We start from the raw sequence: 14,139 nt of genomic DNA on the forward strand, positions 1-14,139 counted from the left end.
CTATGAGCTAAATCAGTGACTCATACTGTGATGAGCAACGTCCAGTATCTACTACTCACTAAAAGTTGGCAACAGTGCATGTTCTTTAGGAATTGTTGGTGCAATACCAATACTAATAATATAAATCAACAGCAGCAAAATAGTCAGGTACATAGCAGATATTAATTATTAACCTCTGAAAATCTCTAGAAAATGAAAATGAGTAATGTTTTCCTATAAACAAGTGAAAGAAGTATTTTCAGCCAGGTTGTAAAGAGCTATTGTTTGGAAATGACCATTCAGCTTCTGGAATAGCTGAGCACCCACACTTTTAAATGGACTGAAGGAACTGCAATTGTTGATCTGAAAACTGGCTAAGATTTTTTAACATGTGGAGGAAAGCACACTGCAGAACAGAAAGAAATCAATACCTAGCATATTACTATGTAACTGTATGCCAAACCAATATCAGAAATAGAGTACTGCAATAAAATAAAATAAATATTACAAAGGCAGAAAGAAATAACAGAGAAATATGACAGGGCCAAAAAAATATCTATAGTGAGTATATTCATCTACATTCCAAACCCAAATCTGCATTCCAAATCAATACCAGAGATAGACAACTGGTGTGAAAAGAACAGAAATATTGCCAAGATGGTGAGAAATCCATACTGAAAGTGTCTATACATTCAAAAACAATATAGGAGAGAGCCTGAAGTCAGTTATTTGTAATATTCCTATTTATCTAATTTTACATTATGGCATCCAGAACTTAAAAGAAACTCAAAATTGAGTAAGATCCTTGGAAGAAGAGAAAGTGTACTGTCCAAACACACCAACTGGCTGCACATGAAACCAAACTGTGTTCAGTATGTGCATCCCACTGCTCTCAGTCAATGTGGTTTTGTTGCTATCTATAAATACTGCTTACATTTTTACTCTATCTCCTCTTTCTCACTTGCAGATGCTGTGTTGTTTCTAAATTAATTACACCTGGTGAGAGACAGTAATTTTATTTATGTTTCAATTTATAAAATATGCTGTTCATAACCCTTTTAGCATAAGCAATGAAAGCATCTCTGTTTGGTACCTTTGCATTTCAATGGGCTACTCAGATTCCCAGTATCAAGAGGCAGCATAAAGTGGTGACTAAACTACTACCAGTGCTGTCATAACTGCTGCTTGAGTAAGACAGCACAATGCAAGAGAGCTAAAATGCGTCTGGATATGAAAGGAAAATGGCATTTTTCTTGTAACTGAGCCTGACCTAGTGTTAGCAATGCAGTAATGTTAGTTGTTGGTCTGTACTTCTCCACAGAAGCAACAGATCCATAGGCTCTTTAAGTGTTACTCTTTTCTCTGCCAAAGTTAAAAATAAATCTGTAATAGCTTCTTCCCTCATGTCTTTGTTGCTCTTCCTCATCCAGGTTTTTCAGAAACAGCAGTAGTAATGATATGCAATTAGAAAAAGCAGAAATTCATCATCTAAATACAATGTATAGGCTATTCCAGGATGTTTCCGATAGGCCGGATGTATGGTAGTTGGGGTCAGTGAGTGCTAATAAGGCACTGTATTTCTCACATGGCATGTTTTACAGTGTAAAACTGCTACTAACTTACATCACATAAAAAAATTTGCGTTTTGTTTTGACCGCTGTGAAATGTGAAATAATTATAGGATGGATCAATGATCTGCCGTATGTCAGGTACAGGAAGTGTTTTTCTAATATTATATAAGGGGTTATATGACTGAAGAAACCACCTCACTGTAAAACTACTCTGTTCCCCTGCCTTACTTCAGAGCCTCTCTGTATAGACTCCTCAGTTCCTACTTTAATTTCAAATGTAGATTTATAGGAATAATGTACATATACAGTGGCCAGCAATACCTTGTGGTTCATAAAAATGATGTGATTACAATATAAGTGAGTGCACAGACTATAGCAAAATATTACCCGTGGTAAAGAGTGATTGCACTTATGACAGCCTCTTTGTTGCTATGGTATCTCTTTCCATGCCTTTGGCTAATCTGTCACTAGGAGAAATTTGCAGCTGTCTCAGCATGTTTCTCATTGCTAACTCGGAGACTGCTGTATCTAACCTGTCATTAAAAGAGCAGTAAGTGGTATGCATATATTTTCTAAGAATAAATACAAATTTTAGGGGGCAAATGAGCTGATAATGGAAATATGATTACATTCTCTAGGATCAAGCAGGATTTTTTTATTAATCAGTAATTATCGTTTTGATCTAGCATCACAGTTCTTTCATTTTAAAGCTTTGTATTTTTTGTAGGGCACCTAAATGCTAATCTTTTGGGACACTTGGACATTTTGATGAAAGTAGGTAGCATGCCAGCCAACACATGTTAAAAGGAATCATCAGTATTCAGGGCTATGCAATTCACTGATTTTCCTAAAAATAGCCTTTATATACCAAATTTGCTTCTTTAATGTGAAGTTGGTGTGCCTAGTTCTATCCTATGTAAAGTTGCAAGTCTCCCTTCGACAGGAGCCTAGGCCTACAGGTTGAAGATGTTCATTTGTGATCAAAGAAATCTAGACAAGTCATGGTCCTTTCCCCAAAAGCAAAAGTACTCTAAAATACCTACAAAAGACTAGTCGTGGAATAAAGGATTAAAGGAAGAAGTGTTGTGGTGTGAAATGCTGTAAGCAAAGTCATAGACTGAAAGGCCAGTAAAACTTGTTGGGCAGGTGAGGATAATCCAAACATTTGACTCCCAAGACACTTTCAGTTTCAAATTTTGTTTAGTTCTGTTCTGACATTATCCCTATGGATACTGAAATTAAGAATGAAAGTGAGTAACATCAAAAGAGAGAATGAGTTAAAGGCAATATTCACAGGTACAGATCTTTTGAAAAAAGGGAGCCTGATTATACATTACCTTGCTGTATCTATCTGTCAATACACTGAGTCTGGTCTCAAGATATTTGGAGAGGTAATCTAATTTTTTTTTGTGAGCAGACACACTGTGAAAATCATGAGAAATGAAATCTTTTGCAATCCCTTCATCACACTCACAGTGTTAGTAATATATGCTGTAGTTTATGCATTTTTATTGGGGAATACTTTTTCCAAAGGTAAGACTGCAGCTAGGATGCAATGTAAAACACCATTTTAGCTTCTGCAGAACCTGAACATTGACAGAATTACACTGAAATCAAAGGAAACTATTTCTGCAATATTTCAAGAAAAATGCAAATAGATTGCAGTTGCATGTCGTTAATTACTAATCAGTGATTTTTGCAACCATTACTTTCTTCCATGTGCAAATCCTCCAATTCACCTGTCCAGCCAAGATGTTTTCTGCCTTTGTCCCAAAAGATTCAACTTGTGATTTATTTTTTTTATTCTTCTGCCTTGTCCTTTGCTGGTGTGTTTGAGATATTGACCTCATGTCTGAAGAATAATTTTCTGCCTCTGTGATGGAAAATAAGAACAAGTTCTTAAGGCCGTTTGTTAATGACTGATTTTTTTCACTTCTCCATGAATTTCCACTTTTCCAGTGTCCTGACACCAAAAGCGAAGATGTTTCCACTTCCATTTGCAGCTTCATTCTGTCAGTCTCTTTGCCATTCACAGCTGTGCAAGAAGGGCTCTTTGAATATCTAGTAGTCCTTTTAAATTTTCTTGGAAAATTTTTTTCAGCTTCTAATATCTCACAAGTTACCATACAAGAAGATATTCAAATTCCAGTATCGTGTGAGTCATGCTGACACGCTCTAAAACTCACTTCTTCCTTGTCTCACCTTCCTTTTTAGTCTGTAGGGGCTTCTTTGCATCATTTCTGCAAGTCAGAAATGATACATTTCGGGTCAGAGAGACTGTGATGTTCTGAAACCTCACATTGTCTGCTGCCTAAATAGCTGCACGCAGAATTTTTGCCTCTTTCCCTGGGTATTTGGCACAGGCTTCACAAATTCTGCATCACTGCTTAGTTGCAGAAATGTATGAGGGAGTGGAAAAGTGGCCCTCAATTGCTCAAAAGGTAATACTTTTAGTTCTTCAAAATAACATAGTTTTCTTGTTGTACTTCCTTACTCATGAGGACTGATTATAGAAAACATCAAAAACACCCCCTTGTCTCAGGTCTGCTTTTCTGCCTTCTGTTAGGGAAGGAAATAGATAATAATCACTCTCAAGTGGTTATGGAGAGTCAGACATACAGAGCGTTCTGAGCCTACACAGTCGCTGTTGGAGGAGTGAACAATTCTCAAACCAGTTGAAATCAGATTACTCAGATATTATTCCCTTGCACAGCAAAGTGAGCATGGTTGTAAATCGTAAATATTTCTCCCTAAGAATGATGAAGATAGTCCCATCCTTAGTGAGATCTCTTCAAAATGAAGAAAAAGTTCAGGCAGGAATAAGTGGAAAATTGCTGCCTATGACTAAATTAATAAAGAAGACAATCAACGTAGAGTTAATTTCCATGAGAATTTCAAAATTGTTCATATTTGTCATGACTTGTAGTTTATTCCTTCTTCCACCCCAGTGAACACCAAGTCAATTTCAGGAAAGACACTACTGCTGTGTATAGAGAAAATACTCCTAAGGATTTTCCATGTTCTATAAAATGGACTCTGAGCTTTCTTCTACTGCATTATTATGCATATACTGTGCATAATACACAGATGACCCCTTCTCAGATCTTACAGTCCTGATTATCATCCATCATCTGTCATATCTGCAGTGATAAATGCCATAGAGCTCTGAAGTGCAGATTCTGTGTGAAGCTACAAAATATCCAGTTCATCAGGGCTTCTTTTCCTGATGAAACCTGTAAAATTATGTTTGCAAGACCGAATACAAGTTTGTCTCCAGCTTATGAAAATCAATGGGAACTCAAGAAAACAATGGATTGTGTCTAACCAACATGTATCTACAAACTCAGTAGTAATAGATCTGAGAATTTTAATAGAGATGCAGTTTTTTCTCTTCAGGATGAAGAACATCAGAAGATAATTTACTGATGCCAGCCAGAAGAACTTGCTTCTTCATCCTGAATTCAAGCTTTATGGCTTAGGACCATGTTCCTGCCGAAGGAAGACCAAAGGACTTTATCTTTGCTCATGCTGTTCCTAATTCAGGCAAATGCACTCCAAAATCAGATTAGTTGTTCTAGAAATTGGAAAGCTCTCTATCCTGACTCCTTGTCACTTTTTCAGAGTGACCTTGGAAAATGCAACTTTATCATCTGCAAGGCATCATTCCAATTCCACTTGCTAATAATTATTTTTCATTATCCTCAAAGTACAAAAAGGAACAACAGACTTTCTTATAGAACGCAACCTGAAAAATTTGAAGCTTATTACTTGGAAAACCAAGTCCTTTTTTGAAGGTCATTCAGGAAATTGCCAGAGTCCTTTTTCTTTCTTGCAACCTTAAAGTACATCATTGGTACTTACATTCCTGAAATTTGAAGGCAACGACCTCTTCTGAGCCTTTTGGTCTTTCCTTCATTACTTGAGATTTTAGAATACCAGTGTCTAATTGCAGTTGGCTTCTTTGAGTCATTCATACTTCCTTTGTCTTAGGCTACATTCTATTTAGGAGATAATGAGAAGATGCACACATGAAGAGAACTTGACAGGTTCTATTAGAAAGACAAATTAAATGAATACCACAGCAGGTTCTTAGAACTCCTAGCATTCATTTTTAGCTTTGACATGATACTTCTTTTCTGTGTACTGTGAAGTTCAAAAATAGTATCCAGATGATCCTGAGTAGAGAGGTGTTATAGGGCGTTGTAACTTTCACCGGGATGTCTCCATAATGCTCAAGCAAGTAAACATTTACTTATTAAGCTGACAGTACTAGTTGTTCTTTTCATCTCTGACCAAGATGACTACAAATATTAGCTGGGAATCAGCAACCACAATCTTGACTATGTCTTAGTGAAAGAGATTTTATGTGTTATTTTCCTGGGTAATGAGAAATCCTTCTTATTGTTCATCTATGACAGACTCTTCCTTTTTCACAGTTCTATTAGGACTTCAGAAAAGATGACAGGGATTTCTCATATTCCTTCAAATCTGCCACATTTCTTCTCTTTCTTATCTGCACTGGAGTGATGGCATGATGGGTACTCATACAGGAGAAAGTTAAAATTAGATTTCCTTGAAATAATTTTATATTCTCTGAATGGGTACCCACTACTCTGTCAGTACCCATTACTTAGGCTAAAATTTCTCCAAGCACAGAAAAGTCTTTTCTTCCTGTGGAAATTCTAAATAGATGAAAAGAGAAAAGAAAATTATCAAAGGGTTTCAAGTTGATGACTGATTCATTGTTTTTAAGCATTCTTTTCCAGCCTGGATATTGGTTCTGCTGTTTTCTAACTTGTTTTTTAGTTGTCTTATATTCCCTCAGCTGTGGCAGTACTCCTGGAGCCAAATGTGAGTGCAGTTCCTCAAAATGCCAGCAGTGGAAGCTGGTAGGCAAGTGGGGAAAAATCACCAGAGGAATCTCTGAAGCTTGGGACAAAGGCAGAAAACACATCAGTACTGCACTAACAGAACAGCAGGTACTCTTATAGAGAAGATAAAATTACAGGTAAGGAAATAATTTACATTTCTATTTTGAACTTTTCCAAATGGCTTGTTACTCTCCATTCCAAATACCAGGAAAAAACCCAACAGCATAAAATTTGAAGAAGAAAAAGGTCTCAAATTTGAGCAACTTAGGCTACCTGATTTTTTTAGTGGGGATAATCTGAAGTTCAGTCTGACCCCATTTCTGGAAAAATATATTACAAGGTGAAAATCCTTTATACCTGTTAGACAATTTAAAACCTCAATGTAGTTTTAAAACAAGGCTGGGTTTAGTTTTTTTAAAATTTGTTTTGCTTTTTCATATTTAGAATGTAAACATAGGAAAGCGCTTGTTATAGGTTTTCCTTTCCGATCAAAAACAAGTGTAGGCTTTTCTTTAGGTAAGTGAATGCAGATAACGTCAAAGACAGAAGGACTCTGTTCCCATCTCTCCATTTCCACTTCCTGACAGTTGAAAGGCTAACATGACCCTTTATTATGCTTCAGTGTCCTCATATGTCGAAAGGAAAGAGGTTTTTTTTATCTCCCACTTGGGATAGTTAGGTGGGATAAGTGGTGTAGAAGAGAAAAGAATTATGTTTATGTAATTAATTGTCTTGCAGTCTTTTATGCCGCCATGCTGCAGTTCCACTATGGAGTTGTGATCACCGTAAAAACCTCAAGAGGATATATCCTTGTCTGAATCGCTGCTGTTATTATCTGTTACAGAAAGTAAAATAAGGTTTAAGTCTTCTTTTAATATAAAACTGTTGTCTGTAAATGAAACATTCTGTTAAAATAATTCTACTATAAACTCAGTTTTCTACTGAGTTACAGAAACATTGAGAAAACTAGGGTATGTTCAATATAGTGGCATAACCTTTTGGAAGACAGTAATAATGAGTACAAACGAAGGACTAATGAATTGGATTTAGCCTTGATGTAACTCATATGTCTTCATCAACTGTTCATTATCATAATTGTCCCAGTGAGTTGTACCAAATAATTTTATTTTGTAAACTATCTAGTTCAAGGAAATATGAACACAGGACCATATTAATTTGTTCCATAGTATTCAAATATGTAGAGATTTTATTTAAGGAAGAAATTACTGAAGTTCTGAGTTTAATCTTGTATACTTCTAATGAACTGCAGCATGAGATTTAAGTTAAAAAGGTTAAGAAAATAAAAGAAGAAGACTTAAAGAAATGTTGGTGATCTTTTGAGATGCTGTGCAACCCTTTTCAGAAGCAATCATTATCGGCAGGTCCAAAATCTACCTCAAATATTTAGATAAGGAACTATCTGTCTGAATTGAATATTGTCTTTTGTAATGTGTAATGTGTCATCTGTTATTTTATGGTGTTTCCTGTAACCTTCTAATTTTTTTTTTTTTTTAACTTTAAACATATATGAGAAGAACACACTCAAAACTTTCATTTTGAAGGAATTGTCTTCTGACTTCATGACTCCTTTCTGTACCACAGGTCTATGCATGGACTTATTCTCAAAGAACTTTTTGATTCCTGTTTTGTCATACTTAAATATTGCTGATATACTTTAAAAAACGAGTGTAATCTATCAGTTTCTATTGCTTTTTGGTTTGCATTTGAGTATGTTTGGGTATTTTGAAGACCGTGCACTTTTCCAAAAGAATTTTCTCTAATTCTGAAATTTGTTTTTCCTGTCATTTTGTATTTTTCCTTGTAAGTTTAAAAAATATTCCAACTATCCCAGTTTTGTTTTTTGTAACTAATTTCATAACAGTGTAGTACTTGACATGTGTTTGTTTCTTAGGCAAACGTGTAAAATTCCTGAAGTCCGAATGGAGAAGTAGAGAAAGGAGGTTTCTGCTGTGCCTGATGACAATTTTTGTTTTTTCCACACACAAAAAATATTCTGGCTCCACGTTGGAGCACTAGTTGTGATGAATCCTAGTCTTGATTGGATTCTAAGGAAGGGCCAGAACGTTCGTTGAGGAATAAAGAGTCAAACCACTCCAGAAAATGTGTTCCAGCCCCGGTTTATTACTCACAGAGCAGCAGGTGTGTACAAATACAGGTTTACATAGTATTAACAGGAATTGTTGTACCTTACTCCTCAATGTAGTTGCTTAGTTTGCTGTAGACACAATTGCTGGAGGGTGGTTGGAGAGACTCTGATTGTGCTCCTAAGCAGCCTCAGAGTGTTACTTAAGTGTTTCTAGGAGCATTAAAATATCTTTTTTCACACACTTGAGTGTCAAAGGTAGACCCAGTTGGTAAACTTAAGTCACTCACTCTCATGGGAAAACAACAGATGCTCTGGAGAACAGCACTTGGAAAAGAAGTCCATCTTAGTACATTCAGTCTGGTGTGGCATCTGTAGTTGAAAGCTCAGTATCCCACACTGAATTACTTAAATTTCAGAAAAAAGCTAAGAAATGGGTATTTCCATTATATTCCTAAGATAGGCTAGAAGTTGTCTATCTATCTTAAAGCTGTGTTAAAGATTAAGACCTTTATAATTTACAGGAAAATATGCCATGCTCTGAAGTATTTTTCTTTTACCTACTTTTCTAGTCCTACCTTTCAGATTATTTGACGTAAGGGGAAAGCTCAATTTACATGTGGAAGATTTCCAAAGCATTTTTTAGTTTCAATTACAATTTTTAACACTGATTGTCTATCTCTCCACATTACCACCAAAAATCTCCGGCTGAAATCCTTAAGAGCAGTGGGAAATAAAGGAGTACAGAGTTATATTTCAAATGGCATTGCATGAAATGAATTTTCAAAATGTTTGTCTCTCTATAATGGAAGTCCTAAACACAGGAGCTATCACAAATGCAGCTCCGATTAGTCACTATGAAATAAAAATACAAAAGAATTATAAGGTTTTAGAGTCTTATGGTTATTAAAGGCCTGGGAGCCTTTTGAGTCATGTACTGGGAAATACTCATTTCAATTAATAAAATGAGCCAGTCATAGCTCCTGAAGGACAAACATGAGGATCTAGAATTCTAAATTGCTTAATAACAGGCTTGGGAATGCGTTTAGATAAATACTTTTCATACTGTAGTGCCTAAAATAAAACTAAGGGAACAATTTGAAGCTCTTGCATCTTTAAATAAAAAGTTAGGTAGGGTCAAAATTTTATAAACAGAAGTGAAACATTTGACTTGAAAAAGTGTCTTCCAATATGTAACCTTCTCTGAAGGTAATTGAATCCATATAGTTATCATTAAATATCTGTTTTTCAGACCGCTCACAAGTCACTCAAATTTTGCCTTTTATCAGTAGCCCAAGTCAAAGAGCCATCTGTAATACTAAAACAAGGGCCCGTGCTCTAATTAATGGTTCTCTGTTGCAGTTCCCTTCAAATGTGCTTGAGTCACCTTCATTCCTCAGGTTTTTGAAATGGTTCCTCCTGCCTCCAGAAACTTAGTTATCTATCAATAAACACCCAAATCCACACCTGCCTACTGTAAAGGGCATATGCATATAGAAGCCCTATTGCAGAAAGGTCCTTAACACCTTTTTGTCCACTTTCCTCAATTCACTGGAACATAAATTACAGGATTATCCATCTGTGAGGAAATTGTGAACCTGTCTTTTGTTAACATTTTCAAAGTACTTTGGATTATCACTAGTACAACATAGTAGTATTAGAACAGAAGCATTTTCCAAGCTTACAAGCTGAACTGTTTCAGTGCATGAACATGCACAAGTGGTAATGCAAACCGTCATTTGCTTTCATAAGCCATGTATGAATGATAGTGCATGGCAAACATGCTGTATGGATTTTAAAGCTCCAGTAAATAGTGTGCTTCCATCTGTTCAAAAGATTCATTTCCAACCTCAACCTCATTCTCAGAGGGCCTGAGTGGAAAAAATGCACTGGCAGATGTTTGTTTCTGGTTATTGTGCCCTTCTGGTTTCTACATTGTAATATTTACATTAAGTTCTTACTACTACAGCAAAGTTATTTATTTTCTAGAAAAATATGACTGATATAGCCCTCCCAATTTCATTCCTCTTTAGGAAAGGTTTGCTAAAGAATCACTTTGTTCACCATTTTGTTAATTTTTTGTGGACTTTTGCATACAGTATAAGAAAGACTACAACAATTAGGACACAAAATGAACAGAAATATACTTCATAGAAACAAGGGCTGTTCTGGTATGGCATTGCTGTCTTTTCTCCATGACTTGGACGACAATCCATAGCTAGGCATTTCTTCAAGCCATTCCTTATGGCTTGTGTCATTCCCTGTATTTAGCTTATCTCATGTTGGTCATCAAATAAATTTGTGAGACCCCTTTTATTTTTACTTCAAATCCCCATACCATTTTTGTTTCCCACAGGCTTTTAATATTTTAGAGAAAAATGGAAGGGGTGCCAAGATGACTTTGTCTCATGAAGTTCCACGTAGCTTAGGGTGAGCTATTAACTGCTTTCACAAAAAATAATTTCCTTTCTGCATCTTATGTATCTCAGCAAAAAAAGAAAAGAAAAGAAAAAGCCTGAGAATGCTTAGGTGACACAGCCTATGACCACACACAATCCTATATGGTTGATGGAACAGTTTTAATTAAAAAGAAAACTTCCTTTATGAAGTACTTTCTTTGGAGAAAACCTAGAACAGAGAGTCCATCCATGTGGAATCATCTGTTGAACAAAAAACATTGGCTTAAAAATTTTACCTTTTCTGCTTTTGCATTGATACATAGTCCTGTCTTCTCTCCAACTCTCCTCACCCACTAAAATCTCTTCTTTACTGTGCATGGCGGAAAAGAGAGAGAATTAAATTGCAAGGGGACATATAAAAAAGCAAGTTGCTAACTTTCAAGTGCTTGACTTTGCAAACTCAAGAGCCAGTTTTCAATATGGATTTTGTGTATGGTTTATGATAAACACAGAAAAAACTCAAAAAGCTGCCAGTCAAAAAATAGTAATGTACAATTTGTGTTATGAAATGTTCCAGAACACACTTAATTTCAATATAACATATATTGTTACCTATTTTATTCTAACATTATTAAATAATAATTAATTATGTGCCTAATTTTGGATATATAAGCTATTCTGTAGTTAGCTAATGATTTGTTATATATATATATATATAAATAAATATAAATATATTTATTTCTCTGAACAAACAGAAGACTTTTATTATACCTAATTGTGGTTCTGTAACTTTGATGTTTAGGTGCATGAATTTAGGGAGAAGGGCTTTACTATTCAGGGAATATTCACTCAGCCATTCTTTATATCCTATAGTCTTGATTTTTCTTCCTTCCTCTTCTAAGGCAGAAGAAAGTCCTGAGTAAAAGTATCAGACTTGGTTTTTATTGAGAATCTATTCTAATGAAATAAACAATATTATCTGCTGTATTCATCCACTGTGTGGATTTCACAAGTGAGGATATTTTTCACCCATTGTGAGCAGCACTGGAATGGAGGTTGTCCAGAAAAATCTCTTGAGGCTGGTAGCTTTTCTAATGTGATGTCATGAGATCTTTTCATCTCTGGTCCATTCTGCATTACCCTGGCAAAAATGTTTTACCCAAAGACTTAGTTTGTTCTGAACATTTAGTGAGCAGAATAATGTGGAAACCTTCAGGTGCATTTAATTATATATTGTTATGTTAAAATAAAGCAAGTGAGTCTACATACAATTACAGCCAATTTACAGCAGCCACTCACTAATTTAAATTAAAAAGTCTGCAACTGCAGAGTAATTATGCTTTAATTGCACATTTAGGACAAGAAAATGAAGAGAATCTAATGTGGTGTATTTATGATATAACAATGATGTGAAAAAAAATTATTAGTATAAAACAGTAATTGTGTTCCAAGAATGAACAAACTAATTCAAATAACACCTAGGATGCTAAAGGTTTAATGTACTTTTCTCATTTGTATTGTTAATTTGCCATACATATTAATTATTAACTGAAAACTTGATTTGCACCTATTTACAGTTCTCTAAGGACTTTAAAGATCAGACACATAGTGTTATTGGTCCCTCTTTTCCTATAAAGGCCTTTGGCACAATACTTTAATACCTTACCTCCCAGACACTTAAATTAAATAGCATTTACTATATCCAAAATTAAGCATTTCTGGGAATACCATCACTAGGTATTAGCTAAAATTTCGTTGCTTCTTTATGAGACTGCCTTTAATATCCAAGAGGTTTATTCACTCCCTGATGTGCGTGGTGTATGGATAGATAGCTTCTATTAATGTTGACGTGCAATCTATGCTTGCGCATAACAGGTATTACCATTTTACACAGAGGCAAATGTGGACCATATAGGTATGTCAGTGACATAGACTAAACACATAGAGCAGAAATTTGAATGGCAATCTGCTTTTTTTTCTCATTTTTATCACCTATTTAATTTATGTAACAGTGTATGTTGCTTTCATGGGGGTATTTGCACCACAGGGTTGTAGTGCTAGGTGGGGGGAGCAGATAGGCCTGCAGATTATGATTCTACTGAGTTTTTTTGTGACTGAAAATATATTTGCACTTCCAAACAGCCATGTAACTGAGCAGCCATGTACCTGCAAAAATACTGGGTTTGCTAGCTTCAGTTTATCACCTTAGCCCAGGCATGGCAGAGCTGGGTGTAACAGAAATAATGCAGCACAGGATAGTTGGGGTTGGAAGGGAACTCTGGAAGTGGCACTCTCTGCCTCAAGCAGAGCCATCTATAGCCACGTGCCGAGGACCAGACAGCTTTTGAGTATCTTCAAGAATGGAAGATCCACAATCTCCCTGGGCAATCTGTGCTAGTGCTCAGTCACCCTCACAGTAAAAACCTTTTTCCTAAGAGGGAACTGCCTGTGTTTGTTCTCGTTGTTTCTTGTCCTGCTGCTGGGCACCACTTGAAGAGAGTCTGGCTTCATTTCTTGGCACCCTTTCTTCACATATTTGTACACATTGATGAGATCCCCTCCTGAGCCTTCTCTTCTCCAGGTTGAACAGTTTCAGTGCTCTCAGCCTTTCTTCACATGACATGCTCCTATGTCTTATTCGCCTTCGTGGCTCTTTACTGGATAGACAGATAGGTAGACATAGATATAGATATATAGACATGTATCACAAATGAAGTCAATAAAAATCCAGCTGTGGATAGTATCAGAAGATGTATATTTTACCTTGTGTAGCTCAGTGGCACCTGGTTCCATGAATAGAATTCCAGCTTGCTACAATGAAGCAAAAAATAAATAACAATAAGACGGTGCATCAGCCTTTTGAGCTTTGGTGCAAGGCACAGAAACATGTTGCCTGACTTTTAAATTAATTCTTTATTATTTTTTCAGGCAATCTTCTATTTTAGAAGGGGCCACATGAGGCTGTTTCCAACAGCAAGACCAAAGCGAAATAAAAGCAGGGTAATAAATAAGCCCATGTATCATAAAAATCACAAAGCACAATTTTATTATTGCCTTAAGTGCAGTTCCTAGAAACAACTCTGTGGAGAAGGCAAACTGAAGCAATGAAGTCCTTGAACAGTCTGTTTAATATTCTGTTTGTTCTACGTTTATGCTCTGCAGAGCTGACAAGAGCTATATGCAAACAGTTTTGCTGAGAGCAAAAGAATCTTTCA

The 14,139-nt window shown here is 35.9% G+C and overlaps 1 protein-coding gene across 8 annotated transcripts in view; it reads left to right on the forward strand.

Annotated features, from left to right (window-relative positions):
- The window catches only part of TAFA2 (TAFA chemokine like family member 2), a 186,183-nt gene that overhangs the window by 167,456 nt on the left and 4,588 nt on the right, over positions 1-14,139 (forward strand). For 2 of the 8 annotated variants that reach the window (XR_004239724.1, XR_004239723.1), the window contains 2 exons: positions 6,357-6,558; positions 8,334-8,581. The exons of 1 other annotated variant lie outside the window; for it this stretch is intronic. Coding sequence is in view for 1 of the 7 variants with exons in the window: in XM_032106803.1 (XP_031962694.1) it covers positions 7,160-7,201 (42 nt within the window). In the remaining 6 variants the exon portion in view is untranslated. 5 more of the 8 variants (XR_004239725.1, XR_004239727.1, XR_004239726.1 and 2 more) reach the window with 5 other exon arrangements.

Source organism: Corvus moneduloides, chromosome 4 (genome assembly GCF_009650955.1).
Source record: "Corvus moneduloides isolate bCorMon1 chromosome 4, bCorMon1.pri, whole genome shotgun sequence".
Lineage (NCBI taxonomy): Eukaryota > Metazoa > Chordata > Aves > Passeriformes > Corvidae > Corvus > Corvus moneduloides.